Below are 20,833 nucleotides of genomic sequence, written 5' to 3'. Positions count from 1 at the left end.
CTGGGACCCCACTGTTTCCTGCTCACACCAGCCAAGGTGGACACTGATGTTCACATCCTCGACCAGCTCTGCCTTGTTTGCCAGTTCCAGATCCTGGTGAGCATCACCCTTGTTGGCCCACCAGGCAGACATGTTAAGAAGTTGACCCAAGATCCTCTGGACTGTTGGCACCTGCCGCTTTGCCTGGCCAGTGAATACCAGGGCAATTACAGTTCCCCATAGGAACCTGCTCATTGATTGGAGACTTCCTCTGGTTGCTGATAGAACATCTTTTCCATTTCTTCTTCATGGTCAAGGAGTTTGTAAAATCCAACACATTGTCACCCTGTCTTGGATTTGCATGGCCAAGTCTTGGAACTGGGCTGAGTGTGGCTGTGCTAGAGTTGTCACCTCTCGGAGAAAACAACAGGAGTTTGACCGACGTCAGACAGAGCTGATTTCAGCTGGCACCAAGATGGACCCACACTTGCCAAATCTGAGCCACTCAGTGATGTTGGCTGCACCTCTGTGATATTGTATTTGAGAAATGGTAAAAAACACTGCACAACAGCAGGTGGGAGAGAAGAGGCAGGAAATGTGAGGGAAAAAACACTGCAGACACCAAGGTCATATCCCATGGGACCCAAGTAGTACCCTCCGCAGGCCAAAGCCTGCTCTCCTGAAATCCTGCTCTTTGCCTTGTTATCATCTTCCAGGAGCCTCAAGTCTCCTTTCTCATCCCTGACTGTTACATTCCTGACCAACTCTTTCTGGTTTGTAGGTGGGAAGTCCCACAGGGCAGCTCACCTCACTGACTCCTCAGTCACCCGTGTCAGGAAGATGTTGTCAATGAGCTCCAAACTCCTCCTGCATGGCTGGTACCTTGCAGATATTGAGATATCTTAGGTCTGCTGTGAGGAAACGGCCCTGCAAACATGAGGCTTCTTTCATCTGTCTGAAGGAGGCCTCATTTAATTCCTCTTCCTCATCAGTGAGTCTGTAGCTGATGTCCACCCACCACAACATTGCCCATGTTGTTCTGCCCTCTCATGCTGACTCCTCAGCTCTTCAGCTGATATTCTCTGTCCCCAGGCAGAGCTCCACACATTCCTGCTGCTCCCTCACATAAAGGGCAACTTCCCCTCGGACTCCAGACCTCTGGCATGATGAGCACCAGACCCCCAAGACTCCACAGTTTCTCCAGGAGGGGCTATTTGTAGTGCCCTGAAACTCCTCATGATGTAATCTTTGGAGAGACACCCTCATCAGGATAAGCCATCTGCAGGTAAACATTAACAGCTAACCACAAATGGAGCTTTACTCCAAGGAGGGTCCAGACCTTGAGGAAATCTGGGATTCCACCATCACAAAGCTCTGAAAAAGCTTTATCAGTGCAGGAGAATAACCCCATCCATCGGGACAGAGCAGGACCTGACATGCTGAGCAGGGACCCTGAGGAGAAGGGCCTGGGCACTACAAGGGCCGCCACACAAGCCCGTGCTGCACGCTCACCATGAACAAGGCAGCTGCACACGGGGCTGCATGAGGAGGAGCGTGGGGACCCAGACACCTGGAGTTCTCATCCCATTCGGTTCAGCACTGGTGTGACCCCACACACACGGGTGTGTGCCAGTGTGCGGCTTCCCAGTTTGGAGAAGCAGGGAGGAACTGGAGAGTGTAGGGCTCTGCCAAGGCAGGGTTCAGGACCTTGTGCACATGGTGTGGGATGCTGAGGGACCTGGGCTGCTCTGGCCCAGCAGCGCTGGGGAGGCTGCAGCAGTGTAGGAGGAGCCTGAGAGTGCTTGAAGGATGATTTCAGAGATGGTGGAGATTTTCTTCATAGTGGGAAAGAGCTTGAGAAAGAAATAACACCACAAAGTGTAGCTGGGGAGGTTCCGGCTGGACATGCGGAGAAAGGAATGTGACTGGAAGGGCAGTGCTGTGGTGGAGCAGGTCACCCAGAGGGAGTCTGCATCAGCCCAAGGCTTTGTGCTTCAAGGAACAGCTGGGGAGGATGGAGAGATATCAGCAAAGGAAGGAAGATGCTCAGACAAGAGCAAGGTGGGGCAGCAGCAGGGATGTCTCCAGCCTGCAGGCAAAGAGGTGCAGGTGATGCCACACCATAGCACAGGCTGTTGTGGAGATGATCAAGGGATGTAAAGAGGCTGAAAGCCCTCAACAGACATGAGCTCCTTCTCCCATTAGCGATGGCTGTTGTCTCCACCTCTGATGCCTGTGAGGAGACACCTTGTCCTTACAGCACAGGGGCCTCATGGCCTCCTTGTCCCCAGCCAGGAATCTGGGAGGTGTGGGACCATAGTCCTGCCCTTGGCCTTGCACAGCCCCACATCACACTGTCCCAGGAACAGCCCTGGGCAATGTGGGAGGGACAGGATTTGCCTTCCCAGGGTTGGGGGTCAGGGCTTGGCCCTTTGGTTAATCCAGGTTTCCTGATCATCAGAGAGACCTTCACCTTGTTTTTCCTGACCTGTCATCTCTGCCTCCAGTTTTCTGCTCTACCCAGACCCTGGGACAGTTTCTCAGTAGTGTCCATCATTGGGACCCTTTAATATTACAAGAAACTCTGGAGTTTGAATCTGACTCGGACTTCTTGAGAGGTTTCTTCAACTTCCTCTCTGTGTCTGAGGTCCATGGACTCAGCGCCAAAGCCACCAGAGGGGTCATTAAAGCACCTTGGGCTGCTCCTGTGCTGCTGAGCTGGGCTGGGCTCCTGGGACAGAGGGAGCTCATGGCAAGCGGCAGCGCTGCAGAGAGACAGCTCTGCCCAGGAGCAGCTCCTCTGCAAAGCGCAGCAGGGCTGAGGGCTCTGCCTGGGGATCTCAGGGAGACGAGCGAGGCAGAGAGAGATTAAAGGTGGTCAGGACTGGGAGGATGACTGAGAGCTCACTGGAGGAGAAATCTTTGCAGCCCTTGCCATGGTAAGTCTCTGGGTGCAGGGCAATGCAGCTGGAACTCATGGAGGCATTTCCTAAAACTGGCACAGCTACAGCTGGTGGGATCTGTAAGGACACGGATCTTGTCAGGCCATTTCAAACAGCTGTGAAGCCAGGTGAGCATCCAGGGCTGCCCAGGACTGTCCTGCAGAGCAGGGTCCCTGCACCCCAGGGCTGTGCCGGGGCAGGGACTCTGCCGCCTGCCAGGGTCAGCGCTCGGCCTGCCCGGGGAGATCCCAACAGCACTGAGGGGAGAAGCTGTGGGTGGAAGGAACAACCTCTGGGAGAGCGGTGTCCTGCTGTTGGGAGGGTGCTGTGTGGGTCAGGATTGCTCACAGCTCCAAATCACTAAAGGAGATTCCCAGGTGATGTTTGAAGAAGCACAGCAAGGCAGGGGCTCTGTGATAGGGAAGGATCCTGTTCTTTAAATATTCTGCTCCTGGTTGTCTGGGTAAAGAAATGGGACATAGAAATTAATGTCTCAGTTCAGGCGAGGCAATGAAATTCCAGATCATTTCATTTAGAGGTGAATAAACCTGTGAGTATCAGAAATCAACACACCGTGGCTTCCAGACAGCATCAGAATGACTTTTCCATGCTCATTATTGTTGATCTGATGTTCCCACCAGAGACGGCCCACACAGAGCTGCCCCTGGGCTTTGCCCGGCTGCTGGGAGGGGTCTGCGGGGCAGAGCTGAGCACACAGCGGCTGGGATGGGGTCTGTGACACTGACAGGAGGAGACCTGGGCACAGAGACACAGCTGCAGGCAGGGACAGCTCCAGGCAGCAGAGCAGGGGCTGTTCAGGAGCTCTTTTGGTCCTTCTCTGCAGATGGCTGCTGGGTGTTGTCTGTTGGGCAACGGTCTGACCCTCCCTTTAGGACATCCCAGCAGGATCCCAGGAGTGCTGACCTTTTCCTTGGGGTCCACACTCTGCTCTCAGAGTCCTTTGCTTCTCTCAGTGAGGGGTTGTGTCCTGTTCTCTCCATCACATCTCCACCTCTGGGCTGGGACAGAGAAGAGTTTGCAGATCTGCCCTTGCAGAGAGCTCCCTGGCTGTCATTAGAGTCCAGATTTTGGGGTTTTTTTAAAGAGTAATTTGTTTGTGAATTCACTTACAAGGCAGGCCCAGTGAAAGCACAGGGCAGATGAGTAAAAGCCTGATGGACACTGCTGCAGTCCTGACTCTGCACTGTGCCACAGGAAGCTGAGCCCTTTGGCCTGTCCTGTCTCAAGGTTCTTCGCATCTTCAGTCATATAAATGAGGATTTCTATCCCAAAAATTCCATTCACCAGACGTGACGGTGGCAAATAAAAAACACAGACAAAATAATTATAAAACGTGCTAAGCCTGTCCTCTGTAGCCCACACTCTTGAGAGTCATGAGTGCAGACACTGAACTTTACAAAGCTGGATGACATCTGATATTCCTGGTGAATATCGGAGCTGTCACAAACCAGTTCCCATGTCCCCATTGCAGCAGAGCAGAGATCCTGCTCCTCACAGCACACTCAGCCAGCACAGACAAGAGAAAGGAAATGCATTTCAAATGGGGCTGATTTCTATGAAATCTGAGTGGCTTGGGCGAGAGGATTTTATCCTAATTTTATGTGGTCATTTCTTTTTTTTTAACAGTGCCTCTATGCCAAGAAACAACAAATGTCCAATGGCAGCTCCATCACCCAGTTCCTCCTCCTGGCATTCACAGACACACGAGAGCTGCAGCTCTTGCACTTCTGGCTCTTCCTGGGCATCTACCTGGCTGCCCTCCTGGGCAACGGCCTCATCATCACCACCATAGCCTGTGACCAGCACCTCCACACCCCCATGTACTTCTTCCTGCTCAACCTCTCCCTTCTTGACCTAGGCTCCATCTCCATGACTGTGCCCAAATCCATGGCCAACTCTCTGTGGGATACCAGGGCCATTTCTTATATGGGATGTGCTGCCCAGCTCTTTCTGTTTGTCTTTTTCATTGCAGCAGAGTTTTATCTTCTCACATTCATGTCCTACGACCGCTACGTTGCCATCTGCAAACCCCTGCACTACGGGACCCTCCTGGGCAGCAGAGCTTGTGTCCACATGGCAGCAGCTGCCTGGGCCACTGGGTTTCTCAGTGCTCTGCTGCACACAGCCAATACATTTTCACTGCCACTGTGCAAGGGCAATGCCCTGGACCAGTTCTTCTGCGAAATCCCCCAGATCCTCAAGCTCTCCTGCTCACACTCCTACCTCAGGGATGTTGGGCTTCTTGTGGTTACTGTCTTTGTGGCCTTATGTTGTTTTGTGTTCATCGTGCTGTCCTATGTGCAGATCTTCAGGGCCGTGCTGAGGATCCCCTCTGAGCAGGGACGGCACAAAGCCTTTTCCATGTGCCTCCCTCACCTGGCCGTGGTCTCCCTCTTTGTCAGCACTGTCATGTTTGCCCACCTGAAGCCCCCCTCCATCTTCTCCCCATCCCTGGTCCTGATGATGTCCTTTCTGTACTCAGTGGTGCCTCCAGCAGTGAACCCCCTTATCTACAGCATGAGGAACAGGGAGCTCAAGGATGCCCTGAAGAAACTAATGGCTGGAGGCTTTTCAAAAGCAATAATCTGCTCCTCTTCGGCACATCACCCATGATATAACTCATAACAGGTCCAGCCTCTCTTTTGTATGTTTTGGAGTTGTCAATATTGTTTTGGAGTTCGAAGGAAGGCTTGTTTGGTTTTGCTTCTTTTTAAGTCTGATAATATTGCCCACAAAGAAATGTCATTATTCATCCCACTTCTAATTCACTGTCTTTCACCTTTATAGCTTGATTCACAGACAGTGTGAATGAGAAGCCATGCTCTCAGTGTATTTAAACAAAATAAAGGACCCTGCAGTGAATTGTTTGTCTGAGATCCTTTTTCCGAGACTTGTGTGAAGCTGAAGGCAAAGCACCTGTGGAGGTGGAGGGAAAAAATCCCAGCACTCTGCCCAGGAGCACCAGCCTTGTTCTTTCCAGAGCTGTTCTCGTTCCACTCCCACACTCTCCTTCTCATCCCTTGTGTTGGGGCAAGGCCTGAGTGCTCTGGCAGCCTGGTCACCGTCCTGCTGTGTGTGAGTCCTGTGAGCGCAGGCAGGGACAGGCAATGGGCACTGCTGTGACAGAGCTGGCCTCAGAACAGCCTTTCCAGAAAGAAAGGGGATCTCTTCGGGGCAGGGCGTGAGGGCCTAGGTCTTCTTCCAAAGCTTCCCTGTAGAACATGCTGAAGCAACATGCAGATGAAAACACCATTGTACAGCTAAACAGTGTGTGCGTGCAGGGCTGGGCACACAGCAGTGTCCTCTCACAGCCAGGCCTCCTGCCAGAGACCTGCAGGACCAGCAGAGCAGGGTCTGGGCTCTGTCCCTGTGCACTGGACACCCTGAGGAAGCTGCCCCAGGGCAATTGTCATGGGCTGACCCCTCACAGCCACCATTTCCAGCACTGGCCTCTCACCCCAGCTCAGAGAGGTTGTTCTTGTTTTTCCCTTCATGGAGGAACACTGAATGAGCAGGTCAGATGCCTATGTCTGCATTGTACAGATGAGATGTGAGCGTGAATATCATATACATGAGGTGAGATGAACCTGAGTGAGCAGAAAGGTCATCAGCTGTTCCTGGGGATTTCATGAAGGCATGAGGGAGAGAAAATGTACTGCGGTCACTTCATTTTGGAAGTAACACTCCATGGAAAACCACCTGAATGCAGCACTGGGATGTATTTCCTTGAACCGCAGTCCCTGTGTCCATTCATTACTACAGGGGACAACTCAGATGAGTAGAGACCAGAGTGACACACTGTAGAGCTGAGGTGCCTCCCATCCCTTGGGAGTGGGTACAAGAAGCCACAGAGACACTGTGACTCCTGCCTCTGTGTGTAAAAAGGACAGTCTCTGTCCCTGAACATCCCTGGGTGCATAAGGAGTCCATGAGGACAGCTCAGATGTGGACACCCGACAGACACTGGACCAGTGAGATTCATCTCAGCTGCCTTGGACAAGCTCATTGCAAGTGCTGCTGTCTGCTACGTCACCCTTGACCATGATTCGGGATTGTGCTCTCATGAGAACAGAAGCAATCGGAAGATCTGGGGTCCTTGGAAGAGGCAAAGCTCAAACCCATCTTCATGAAGGGCAGTAACAAGAACTGGGAGAATATCAGGCTGGCCAGCCTACCTCCATCCCTGGGAAGGGGAAGGGACACGTCCTCCTGCAGCCATTTCTAGCAATGTGAAGGACAAGGAAGGGATTGCTCAACCCAGATGCACAAGGGAAAGAAAGGCATGATGTGTACAGGGAGTTTACAAGGCCTCAGACATGGTCTCCTTCTGGCCAGAGTGGTGCTGACTGGGCTGAAGAAATGGATGCTGAGTAGGAGGTTGGCTGCATGATCAAGCCCAAATATCATCAGTGGTACAAAGTCCTCTGTGCAGCCAGTTACTAGTGTCACCTGGGAAGGTATTTCTGCCAAAGTGCCCACAGGCTCTACCCAGGCAGAGGCCTTGGAGAAGGGTCGTCATGTCCATCCCACCTGAGTACATGACGGGACAGCCGCAGGAACACGGTCGTGTCTGTCAGAAAAGCTGAAACGCCAGCATCAGTCTTGGGATTTAGGAGCTCATGGTGAGGTTCCTTCTCTCTGGGCAGCTGAAAGACCACAGGAAGCCTAACAGGTTGGATTCTCTGCTTGAAGGGTAAGTTAGAGAATGGTTGAGCTTTTCTTGGCAATGGGAAAGAGCAGGAGAGAGAAAAGAGTCACAAAGTGCAACTTGGAAGGTGGAGACTGGATATCAGGAGCTGAGGGACCCAGGAGTGTTTAGCCTGGAGAAAAGAAGGCTGAGGGGAGACCTTCTCGCTCTCTACAACTATCTGAAAAGAGGTTGTAGCATGGAGGGTGTTGGTCTTCTCCTGAGTAGCAAGTGATTGGATGAGAGGAAACAGCCTCAGCCTGTGCCAGAGGAGGTTCAGAATTGATGTTAGGAAACATTTCGTCATGGAAAAGGTTGTGAAGCAGTGGAACAGGCTGCCCCGGGAAGCGGTTGAGTCACCATTCCTGGAGGTGTCTAAAAGATGTATAGACGAGGTTCTTAGCGACATGGTTTAGTGCTCGAGTTAGGTTATGGTTGGACTCGATGATCTTAATGGTCTCTTCCAACTCAAATGATTCTATGATTCTATGCTTGAAGAGTGATTTCCCAGATGGTGGAGCTTTCCTTGGAGGTAGGAATCATAGAATCATAGAGAGTGTTGGAAGGGAGCTTGAAAGGTCATCTAGTCCTATCCCCCTGCCATGAGCAGGGACATATTCAACCAGCTCAGGTTGCTCAGAGTCCCATCCAGCCTGGCCTGGGATGTCTCCAGGGATGGGGCATCCACCACCTCTCTGGGCAATCAGTGCTGTTATTTCATCTTCCTCATTGTAAAAAATTTCTTCCTCATGTCTGGCCTTTATCTCTCCTGTTCTAGTTCAAAACCATGACCCCTTGTCCTATCACAACATGCCCTGCTAAAAAGTCTGTCCCATCATTCTTATTGTCCTCTTTTAAGTACAGAAAGGCAGCAATAAGGGCTGTTCCATCTCTCTGATCATCTTGGTGACCCTGCTCTGCCCCTCTCCAACAGGTCCATGTCTTTCCTGTACTGAGGGCTCCAGAGCTGGACGCAGGACTCCGGGTGGGGTCTCACCAGCGTGGAGCAGAGGGCCAGAATCCCCTCCCTTGACCTGCTGGTCATGCTCCTTCGGATGCAGCCCAAGATATGATTGGCCTTCTGGGCTGCAAGTGCACATTGCCGGCTCCTGTCCAGCCTTTCAGTCACCAGTATCCCCAAGTCCTTCTCGACAGGGCTGCTCTCAATCCCTTCATCCCCAGCCTGTACTGATACCGGGGGTTGCCCCAACCCAGGTGCAGGACCTTGCGTTTGGTCTTGTTGAACCTCAGGAGATTCACATGCGTCCACTTCTCAAGCTTATCCAGGTCTCTCTGGATGGCCTTCTGTCCCTCAGGTGTATCAGCAACATCACTCAGTTTTCTGACATCTGCAAACTTGCTGAGGGTGCACTTGATTCCACTATGTCATTGATGAAGATATTAAACAGTACTGATCCCAGTACGGACCCCTGAGGGACGCCACTTTTCACCAGTGTACATCTAGACATTGTGCCGCTCTCTGGGTGCAACCATTGAGACAGTTCCTCACCTACCAAACAGTCCAGCCATCAAATCCATATCTCTCCAATGTAGAGAGAAGCATGTTGTGAGGGACCGTGTCAAAGGCTTTACAGAAGTCCAGCTAGGTGACGTCCATAGCCCTTTCTTGTCCACTGATGTAGTTACTCCATCGTAGAAGGCCACTGGGTTAGTCAGGCAGGACCTGCCCTTGGTGAAGCCATGCTGGCTGTCTCAAATCACCTCCCTGTCCTCCTTGTGCCTTAGCACAGCTTCTAGGAGGATCTGTTCCATGACCTTCCCAGGCACAGGTAAGAGGCTGAACAGGTCAGTAGTTTTCAAGGGCCTCCTTTCCACAGCAGAGGAGAGAAAAGCTGCCACACAGAGCAGCTTGGAACATGGAGACTGGACATGAGGAGGAAGAAATGTCACTCAAAGGGTAGTGCTGTTGTACGAAAATCATCCAGAAGGAGCATGAGATAAGTTCACCTCCTTGTGTTTCGAGGAACAGAGCGTGAGAGTGGAGACACATCAGTCAATGTATGGAAATACCAGGGTGAGAGCAAGGGGGGGAATCGACATGGGTGTCTACAGCCTGCAGGGAAACAGAAGCAGCTGTGGGACAGTGTAGGACAACTTGTGGTGAAGATGGCAAAGGGCACTGTCAAAGCTGGATGTCGCCAAGAGAACCCAAGTCTTTGTCCCTTTGGCTATGGCAATCATCTCTGCCACCAAGGCCTATGAGGAGCCATGTTGTCCTCAGGCACTGGGGCACCTCATGGCCTCCTTGCACACCCCAGTAAGGCTGGGAACTGTCACACCACTGTCCTTCACTCAGCATCACACACCCCACATCCCCCTGCCCCAGGAAGAGCCCTGAGCAATGGGTGAGGGACAGGATCTGCCTTCCCAGGGGCTGGGGGTCAGGCCTTGGCCTCTCTGCTTCATCAGACAAAACCAGGGTTTTCTCAGCATCTCAGCTGCCTGCACATTTCCCTTTGTTTATTTGCCACTATGGCCTCCAATTCTCTGCTCTAACGAGTCCCTGGGGAGGCTTTGCTGGTACTTGCCCTCAATGGAACTCATTAATACTTCAAGGTGCTTAGTACTTTTTTCTTCTGACTTTGACTTCTGGAAAGGTTTGTGCAATCTCCTCTCAGCACCTGAGGTTCAAGGATTCAGCACCAAATGCACCATGGGGCTCATTACACTAAAGAAAGCTCTAAGAAACCATGTCTTTCTTGTAATTTCCTTCTAGTCTTGTACAGTTAATTAGAGAGGTTTCCTGCTGTAGTTACGGAGAGTGATTTCAAAAACCTCCTAATAAAAATGACTTTTTTTGTTGTTGTTGTTAAAGGGTATAGTTTATTGTTTTTCAATGTGGAGAAGAGGCGATTGCAGCATTATCTGATATTGATCCAGTGTCTCTCCCAAGGAGGTCTGGACTGGTTGGAGAAGCTGTCCCTTGAGGTCTGACACCGTGCGGACAACCTTGCTCCTCACCTCCCCAACCCCATCGTTTCTCTCATGGGTCACCTGGGACTTGCATCCCTTTTCCTTACACCAGACTTCTCCACTGCAATCTGCAGCTGGATGTTCCAGCTGCTTTGCACCAGCTCCCACCCGCTCTCCTTAGAGACCTGGCTGGACACAGGCAAAGAGGGACTTTTCTTTCCTTTTGAACAAACACAATAAAACTGATAAGATTCATGATTAAAAGAAAACACACTCCTCAACTGTATGCCAAGGACAAACTGCCACCAATGAGGTTCACCTCCTCCAAGGCATAAGCATGCAAGAAATGTTTTAGACAGAAAGGAAATTATAAAATAAAGGCAACAAAAGAGTTGGCTAAAGACAGAATTAGGCAAATTACTGAAAGACAAGGAAGCTTTTAACTCCTTGAAGCTGAAAGCAGCAACTGAATTGTTGACAAGTGTCTGAGTGATCAATGAGTAGGAGGAAGGGAAATCCAGAGAGCAATTGCAATTGCTTGTGTGCAGATCAGTTGCTGGAAATGGTACTTCACATATGGTCAGTTTAGTTAGTGCAGGAAGAAATACCTGAAGAATGAAGGAGATCAGATGCACAGCCTAACAGAGAGAGTGCTGAGAAGGCAAATCTTGTGGAAGATCAGAAGTTCTGCACTTGCTCTTAATGCACAGCCTGAAAAGTCTCCTTTTGATCTCATGGGAAAACACTGATATTTAAAGTATTCCAAACAAAGAAAGGAGAATTACGACACCAACAATATTTGATGCTTTAAGTTGCAAGAAGACATTTCCTTCACTCTACACCTTTCATTTGGGTTTTTTTCCCTCCATTTTTTTTAAGATGTTCCCTAGATTTCTATCCTACAAAAGCCTAGAGCATTAAGAAGGATAATCCTTGTGTCTTGCACAGAGTTGAAGGTGCCAAAAAATCCACTGCCTGTCAATGCCACTTTTTACTCTTGGCACAGAGTAAGTCATGCTCGAAGCTGTTGGCCACTCTTTTCTGATGGACGAAAGAAGGATAAGAAGGTTAATTGAAAGGTTCTCTTTTTAGATGGCCGTGTTGACAGTGATCTCAACAGATCTGTGTTATCTGTCTTTCTTTGTGATCATAAGGAAAAAAATATATTAATGTGTTGGTAAACATATAGTAAAATACATAATTGTGTCCAGCTACACAGCAAAATGCATTTCCTACCAGCACTCTCAAAGGAAGTATCTTTCTTCTGAGAAATTGCTGCCTCCCAGGCCTCTGTGACTTGAGACAGGAATCTGGACAAAACCAACCAGCAGTGGATGGGGATCAAGTCAGGGGTCACTGGAACTAACACAATCCTTTCCAGTCCATGGGACAGGAGGGGCAGCATCCCAGGAGCTGAGACAGCAGGACCATGTCACAGGGAGGCCACTCTCCACCACCTTGGAAAGCTCACGGAGACTGGGGGGACTCCCTGACCACTGGCAGCTCTCACACATTGTGTGCACTTTTCAAAAATGGCCAATGGGTGAGCAGGGGAACTAAGGGCTGTGCCCCAGAACATGTCCACTGGGACCCCATTTCTGGGTGTCTGGAAGAGAAGGTGACGGGGTTTACCCAGGGCAGGTTGTGTCTGTCCATCCTCTTTGCTTCCTGTGAGGAAAGGACAGGGTTGCAGGACATGGGGAGAGCAGTGGTGGTCTGTTACATGGCAGTCAGCAAGGCATTCAGCATCATCCCCCACAATATTCTTGTGTCCAAGGTAGGATATTATGGTCTGTGTCAGTGTGCAAGTAGATGCGTAAAAACATTCTGGATGTTTGGGCTTGGAAGGGTGCTATAGAAAGGGAGAAACTTCCCAGTCCTGAGGACAGTCAAGCACTGGAAGCTGTTTCCCAGGAGTGCACATCCACTCTACCCCAGAAAGTGTCCAAGATGTGTTTGGATAAAGCCCTGAGTACTCTGGTCTGACCCTGCTTTGAGCAGGAGGTTGGTCAAGAAACCTCTTGAGGTCTCATCCAGCCTGAATGATGCTGTCCTTTCATCCCCTTCAAGTGTTCAATTCAGGGAGAGCTCTCAGGATCTCTCTGACTAGAGGAATAATTCACATGAGGTCCAGGGCTGCTTTACAAGTGCCCCCAAACAGTCCTGACCACATCTTGTGCATCCCTTTTCATTTGCCCTAACCTAGCATCTTCTTTTTTGCTATGTCCTCATGCCCACCTTGTTGTCCAAGTCTTTGCTTCACCAGCCTCCAGGGACAGGGACCTCGACTGGTTGTTTCCTTCACAGCTGTGTCAGTGATGGCCCTTCGTGGGGTCCCAAACACCCTCAGAAACTTGGGGTTTGCTTCTGCCTTTCACTTCATTAGAGCTTTGTTCATTCTCTCAGTAGCTGCATTTCAGGATCACAGCACCAGAGGGCTCACTAATATCTAAAATGCCCTTTCATGGCAATCCTCTGTGCATCATTTTCCAAAGGGCTTCAAGTCTGGTGTGGGTGATTAGAGAGATTTCAGGAACAGCCAAAGAGAGAGCATTTCCATAATAAATAGCCATAAACCAGTATTTCTTCTGTTTCCTTCCCTGCTCACCCTTCCCTCCCTTTCCAGAACAGGTGGTCTCAGCAGTCTCCTGTTCATATTGATCTGGAGCGTCTCCTGATAAAGATTGCAGATGTCAGAAAAGTGGGTGCTTAAATCACCTCGTGAGTGAGGAGACAGGCCAGGACAGCTCAAGAGGAGTCACACTCCTCTGGACCAAGAGGTGGGTGTTCCTGGGAATGTCAGGTGCCACAGCACAGCAATACTTGTGTTCAGGGAGCTGGTGAAATGACCCATTTCCTTTTCTGTCATGGTGTCTGAGTTTGCTCAAGTAACTCCTAACTTGAGCCCCTTCCACTCCTGGCTGTTCTCCAGACTCCTGCCTTCAGGAACAAAGCCGCAGGAGACCTTGCTGGTGAAGATGGAGGCAAAGAAGCCATGAAGTACCTCAGTCCTGTCTGCTTCTACTCTTACAAAGTTCAGCAGCATGTCCTGGTTGATTATTTTACTGTAGGGAAGCAGTGTCAGCTCATTTGGCTGCCCTCAGCCTCCCCTGCAGGTTTCAAGTCCAGGGCAGCTGTGGCATCATCGCCACATCAATGGAAAAGGTTTCTAAATTCCTTCTTTGCAGCTCAGCACGCTCCCACCTCCTGTGTGTTGCCTTTTTCCCCTGGAGCTCCATCAGTTCAGATAAGCAGCCTCACAAGATAAATGCTACTTCTTGTAGGTACTCAGAGAGATCATTCGCGTTCTTAGAGCAGGCTGTCCTGTAAGGCCTGTCAGATTTCCTGAGCTCCTTCAGCCTTCAGAGCTGCTTCCCTGGCACCACCTCTATCAGCGCCCCCAGTCATGTCAAAGTCTTCTCCTCTGGAGCCCACCAGCCTGTGCTCTGCTGCTGGCCTTCCTCCCTCCCCTCTGGTGCCTGGGACCCCACTGTTTCTGGTCACACCAGCCAAGGTGGACACTGATGTTCACATCCTCGACCAGCTCTGCCTTGTTTGCCAGTTCCAGATCCAGGTGAGCATCACCCTTGTTGACGCACCAGGCAGACATGTTAAGAACTTGGCCCAAGATCCTCTGTACTGTTGGCATCTGCTGCTTTGCCTGGCCAGTGAATACCAGGGCAATTACAGTTCCCCATAGGAACCTGCTCATTGACTGGAGACTTCCTCTGGTTGCTGATAGAACATCTTTTCCATTTCTTCTTCATGGTCAAGGAGTTTGTAAAATCCAACACGTTGTCACCCTGTATTGGGTTTACATGGCCAAGTCTTGGAACTGGGCTGAGTGTGGCTGTGCTACAGTTGTCACCTCTCGGAGAAAACAACAGGAGTTTGACCGACGTCAGACAGAGCCGATTTCAGCTGGCTCCAAGATGGACCCACTCCTTGACAAATCTGAGCCACTCAGTGATGCTGACAGCACCTCTGTGATATTGTATTTGAGAAATGGTAAAAAACACTGCACAACAGCAGGTGGGAGAGAGGAGGCAGGAAATGTGAGGGAAAAAACACTGCAGACACCAAGGTCATACTCCATGGGACCCAAGTAGTACCCTCAGCAGGCCAAAGCCTGCTCTCCTGAAATCCTGCTCTTTGCCTTGTTATCATCTTCCAGGAGCCTCAACTCTCCTTTCTCATCCCTGACTGCTACATCCCTGACCAAGTCTTTCTGGTTTATAGGTGTGAACTCCCACAGGGCAGCTCACCTCACTGACTCCTCAGTCACCCGTGTCAGGAAGATGTTGTCAATGAGCTCCAAACTCCTCCTGCATGGCTGGTACCTTGCAGATATTGAGATATCTTAGGTCTGCTGTGAAGAAATGGCCCTGCAAACATGAGGCTTCTTTCATCTGTCTGAAGGAGGCCTCATTTAATTCCTCTTCCTCATCAGTGAGTCTGTTGCTGATGTCCACCCACCACAACATTGCCCATGTTGTTCTGCCCTCTCATGCTGACTCCTCAGCTCTTCAGCTGATATTCTCTGTCCCCAGGCAGAACTCCACACATTCCTGCTGCTCCCTCACATAAAGGGCAACTGCCCCTCGGACTCCAGACCTCTGGCATGATGAGCACCAGACCCCCAAGACCCCCCAGTTTCTCCAGGAGGGGCTATTTGTAGTGCCCTGAAACTCCTCATGCTGTTATCTTTGGAGAGACACCCTCATCAGGACAAGCCATCTGCAGGTAAACATCAAGAGCTGACCACAAATGGATCTTCAGTTCAGGGAGAGTCCAGACCTTGAGAAACTTTGGGATTCCGCCATCTGAAAGCTCTGCAGGAGCCTTATGGGGGCAGGAGAATAACCCCATCCATCAGGACAGAGCAGGACCTGACACGCTGAGCAGTGACCCTGAGGAGAAGGGCCTGGGCACTACAAGGGCCGCCACACAAGCCTGTGCTGCATGCTCACCATGAACAAGGCAGCTGCACACGGGGCTGCATGAGGAGGAGCGTGGGGACCCACACACCTGGAGTTCTCGTCCCATTCGGTTCAGCACTGGTGTGACCCCACACACACAGGTGTGTGCCAGTGTGCGGCTCCCAGTTGGGAGAAGCAGGGAGGAACTGGAGAGTGTAGGGCTCTGCCAAGGCAGGGTTCAGGACCTTGTGCACATGGTGTGGGATGCTGAGGGACCTGGGCTGCTCTGGCCCAGCAGCGCTGGGGAGGCTGCTGCAGTGTAGGAGGAGCCTGAGAGTGCTTGAAGGGTGGTTTCAGAGATGGTGGAGGTTTTCTTCATAGTGGGAAAGAGCTTGAGAAAGAAATAATGCCACAAAGTGCAACTGGGTAGGTTCTGGCCAGACATGAGCAGGAAGGAATATGACTGGAAGGGCAGTGCTGTGGTGGAGCCGGTCACCCAGAGGGAGTCTGCATCAGCCCAAGGCTTTGTGCTTCAAGGAACAGCTGGGGAGGATGGAGAGATACCAGCAAAGGAAGGAAAATGCTCAGACAAGAGCAAGGTGGGGCAGCAGGGGGGATGTCTCCAGCCTGCAGGGAAAGAGGTGCAGGTGATGCCACAGCATAGCACAGGCTGTTGTGGAGATGATCAAGGGATGTAAAGAGGCTGAAAGCCCCCACCAGACATGAGCTCCTTCTCCCCTCAGCTATGGCTGTTTTCTCCACCTCTGATGCCTGTGAGGAGACACCTTGTCCTTACAGCACAGGGGCCTCATGGCCTCCTTGTCCCCAGCCAGGAACCTGGGAGGTGTTGGACCATAGTCCTGCCCTTGGCCTTGCACAGCCCCACATCACACTGTCCCAGGAACAGCCCTGGGCAATGTGGAAGGAACAGGATCTGCCTTCCCAGGGTTGGGGGTCAGGGCTTGGCCCTTTGGTTAATGAAACACAACCAGGTTTCCTGATAATCAGAGAGACCTTCACCTTGTTTTTCCTGACCTGTCATCTTTGCCTCCAGTTTCCTTCTCTAACCAGACGCTGGGGTCAGTTCCTCAGTAGTGTTCCTCAGTGGGACCCATTAACATTATAAGAAACTTTGGAGTTTGAACGAGACTTTGACTTCTTGAGAGGTTTCTTCAACTTCCTCTCTGTGTCTGAGGTTCATGGACTCAGCGCCAAAGCCACCAGAGGGATCATTAAAGCACCTTGGGCTGTTCCTGTGCTGCTGAGCTGGGCTGGGCTCCTGGGACAGAGGGAGCTCATGGCAAGCGGCAGCGCTGCAGAGAGACAGCTCTGCCCAGGAGCAGCTCCTCTGCAAAGCACAGCAGGGCTGAGGGCTCTGCCTGGGGATCTTAGGCAGACGGGCAAGGCAGAGAGAGATTAAATGTGGTCAGGACTGGGAGGATGACTGAGAGCTCACTGGAGGAGAAATCTTTGCAGCCCTTGCCATGGTAAGTCTCTGGGTGCAGGGCAATGCAGCTGTACCTCCTGGAGGCATCTCCTAAAGTTAGCACAGGCACAGTTTGTGGGATCTGTAAGGACGGGCCTCTTGTTCAAGCAATATTGAACAGCTGTGAAGCCGGGTGAGCATGCAGGTGTTTCCAGGGCTGTCCTGCAGATCAGGGTCCCTTCACCCCAGGGCTGTGCCGGGGCAGGGATTCTGCCACCTGCCAGGGTCAGTGCTCATCCTGCCCAGGGAGATCCCCATGGCACTGAGGGGAGAAGCTGTGGGAGGAAGGAGCGACCCCTATGAGGGCAGGAAGGGAGCTTGTGCTGTGGAGAGGGAGCTGTGTGGGTCAGGGCTGCTCACAGCTCCAGATCACCCCCAGGGCTTTTTCCAAGTAGATGCCTCAAGAAGATCAATGCAAGGATTACCAGACAGGTGAGATGCTTTCCTGAGCCTTTCTTTTCATTTTCCTGTCCCAAATGTTGGGAGGTGCACAAAATGATAAAAAGAAAATGAGCCCTCATGCTTAAAGAAGTCAATGAGACTCCTGAACTGCAACTTTGAGCGAAGAGTACATCTGCCAGAAGGCTCATAAGATCCCTTCCCCACTCTTCTGGCTGTGGACAGCACCTGCATCACCTTTGCTGTACCCCCGAGCTTTAGTCTGATTTGTCTTGTTTTCCAGGCTGCAAACAGGAAGATGCCCCCAGGCAGTGCCCTGCAACAGGCAGGGGATCTGTAGAGCCAGGGTGAGGGCACAGAGGGTGGGATGGAGTATGTGAGCACTGACAGGGAAAAGACATGACACATGGCAAGACCTCCCAGGGGGAGAATCTCCAGGCAGCAGGGAAATGATCAGAAATTAGAGGAAACTAAACCCGGAATTGTTATAGGAGGCAAAACACAGAAAACTCCTTGTGATCCCCCGCAGTGCAGATCCCTCCTCTGAGCAGCCCCCTCACCTCCTCTCCCACCCAGCAAAGCCTCTGCCCTCAGGGCCAGGGGCTCCAAGGCATGAACCAGCTCCTGTGCAGCCAGAGCTCCAGTTCCCTCTGCAGAGCACAGGGGCTGAGAGCAGCTGCCCGGCAATGCTGGTGTGTGGGAGGTGGCTGCACAGCTGGGGAAGGGTGATGCTGTCTGAGTGCCCGGCTGCCTCTGCCCTGGCCTCTCTCAGACCCACCCTCACCGCATTTTCCTTCTTGCTCCACTGCTCTGGGTCACTGTTGTTGTGATCTGGTTCTTGCTGTCAGGCTCTCTGGGGATGGGAGTTTCAGCTGCAGTCACAGCCTGATCTTGTGGGTCCTTTTCTGCAGGTGTGTCCATGGGAACACGTGTCCCAGCTTTCCTCTGCCCTGTGGGGTGTGGGCAATGCAGTCTGTGGGGCTGGGGAATGAGCTGAATCTCCCTGAATCAAATGCCGTCATTACAACACTTGGACATATCCTTCAGGTGTCCTTCCAAGCTGGGAGCTTCGCTCCAGGATGCAAACCTGTCCTACAGCATCTTTGTGTTTTCTGAAAGGCACACAGAGAAACGCAGAGTTGCTACAGCAGAGAAAATGCTGTCGGGTTTGTGCAATGTGCCATGTGTGTCTTGGGCTAAACGTGAGATGCTGAGACCTTAGGTAAGGGTGAGACATCTTGTGGTTCCATCTGACAAAGCTGAACCCCAGGACTGGCCCCTGCCCCCGTTCCATGACCCCCTGGTGCAGAGCAGGGCTGACTCCTGGGCAGCCAGCGGGCACAGGCCCTGCTCCTCACGTCACCTCCAGCCAGCACCACCCAGGGCTCAGCCACGGAGCTGAAGGAAGTTCTGGAAAAGGACAAGGGGTGTGGAGCAGGGGAGGGTGTGTGAGAAATGGCTTTGATTTTGCTCAGAGAAGTTTCCGCTAATGTGTCGCTTTCATTCCCTCCTCTGACACTGTCCATGCCCATCGGCAGCAAGTGTCCAACAGCAGCTCCATCACCCAGTTCCTCCTCCTGGTGTTCACAGACATTCGGGAGCTGCAGCTCTTGCACTTCTGGCTCTTCCTGGGCATCTACCTGGCTGTCCTCCTGGGCAACGGCCTCATCATCACCACCATAGCCTCTGACCAGCACCTGCACACCCCCATGTACTTCTTCCTGCTCAACCTCTCCTTCCTCGACTTGGGCTGCATCTCCACCACTGTCCCCAAATCCATGGCCAATTCCCTCTGGGACACCAGGGACATCTCTTACCAAGGTTGTGTTTCTCAGGTCTTTCTCCTTTTATTTGCAATATCAGCAGAGTGTGCCCTTCTCACGGTCATGGCCTATGACCGTTACGTTGCCGTCTGCAAACCCCTGCACTACGGGACCCTCCTGGACAGCAGAGCTTGTGTCCACATGGCAGCAGCTGCCTGGGCCACTGGGTTTGTCTATGCTGGGATGCACACAACTAATACATTTTCACTGCCACTGTGCAAGGGCAATGCCCTGGACCAGTTCTTCTGTGAAATCCCCCAGATCCTCAAGCTCTCCTGCTCACACTCCTACCTCAGGGAATTTGGGCTTCTTGGTTTCAGTGGTTTTCTGGTTTTGGGAAGTTTTATTTTCATCCTACTGTCCTATGTGCAGATCTTCAGGGCCGTGCTGAGAATCCCCTCTGAGCAGGGACGGCACAAAGCCTTTTCCACGTGCCTCCCTCACCTGGCTGTGATCTCTCTGTTTATCAGCACTGGTGCATTTGCCTATCTAAAACACCACTCCATCTCCTCCCCATCCCTGGATCTGGTGGTGTCTGTTCTGTACTCAGTGGTACCTCCGACACTGAACCCCCTCATCTACAGCTTGAGGAACCAGGAGCTCAAGGATGCTCTTAGGAAGCTGATGACTGGATGTTTTCAGCAGCCATAGGCTGCTTAATTCTCTCTGAAAATTGCTCCCAGTGTATGTCATGACAGGCTGAGTTTGTCTTTCCTTTGCTATATTTTTTTTCCTTTTCCTCATATGATGGTGTCTTCAAAGTAATGTCACTAGACATCCCATTAAGTATCCTCACATCTTGTGTGACTGAGACAGTTTGTGTAAATGAGGAGTTTCTCATTGTATTTGAGTGAAATAAATGAACCTACAACAGCTTTTTTTTTTTTTTTTTCAGTCTGAGGTCCATCCTCAGCATAGCTAGAATGAACAGGAAATGAAAACACCTTCCTGGATGCACCAGCGTGTGCCTGGAGCAGTAAGAGGTCTTGAGGACCTTAAGGGTCAGGGCTTTTCTGCTGGCCTGGAGAGAGGGGATGGCCTGGAGGGGCTGCAGACCTCTCAGGATCTGCTGGAGAGGAGAGCAAAGGACACAGGTGCCTCCTTTTCCTTTTGTCGTGCATGTTCACCCACCTCTGGGGTGGCTCCTCTCGGAGCCCCAGGAGCTGCTGTGCCCTTCAGAGGGGCAGAGGCTGTGGGGTGACTGCCCAGAGCACCTGCAATGGGCACTGGTGAGGGACCAGCCCCGACTGGGCTTTGCTGGGGAGAGGGTGTTGATGGTGGAGAGAGGGCAGGGGAGGTGGGAGAGACTCGAGGGAGTTGGGATGGGCTGGAAAGGACCTGGGAGAGAAAAACATCAGCATGTATCTCATGCTGCATGACCACGCAGGGTGAAGACTCACACCAGGGGTTGTGGTGCAGAGCCAAGGATTGTGAGAGGGATCAAGACATGCAGGTGCAGGAGAGAGGAGCCTGTTCTGTGCCCTTGGTGACACGGACAGACCAGGAAGGTGGCCCAGGGCCTTTGTCACCCCCCAGCCACTGGGCATCTCTTCTGGGCCATTTCCAGCACTGGCTGCTCACTCCAGGTTTATGGGTGAGGTTCCCTGTGAGGCCATTTAATAACAGCAGAGAGTGATGCTGGG

At 51.7% G+C, this 20,833-nt stretch overlaps 1 protein-coding gene across 1 annotated transcript in view; it reads left to right on the top strand.

Moving 5' to 3' along the window:
- The window catches only part of LOC135999870 (olfactory receptor 14A16-like), a 31,975-nt gene extending 12,134 nt beyond the window's left edge, over positions 1–19,841 (top strand). Inside the window, exons 3-4 of the mRNA XM_065653443.1 lie at positions 17,651–17,714; positions 18,906–19,841. Coding sequence (XP_065509515.1) covers positions 17,651–17,714; positions 18,906–19,841 — 1,000 coding nt within the window. The remainder of the gene's footprint in view (positions 1–17,650; positions 17,715–18,905) is intronic.
- Positions 19,842–20,833: the final 992 nt, after the last annotated feature.

Source organism: Caloenas nicobarica, chromosome 30 (assembly GCF_036013445.1).
Source record: "Caloenas nicobarica isolate bCalNic1 chromosome 30, bCalNic1.hap1, whole genome shotgun sequence".
In the NCBI taxonomy this organism is placed as follows: Eukaryota; Metazoa; Chordata; class Aves; order Columbiformes; family Columbidae; genus Caloenas; species Caloenas nicobarica.
The sequence above is the reverse complement of the archived record's forward strand: the minus strand, read 5'-3'. Positions and strand labels throughout refer to the sequence as shown.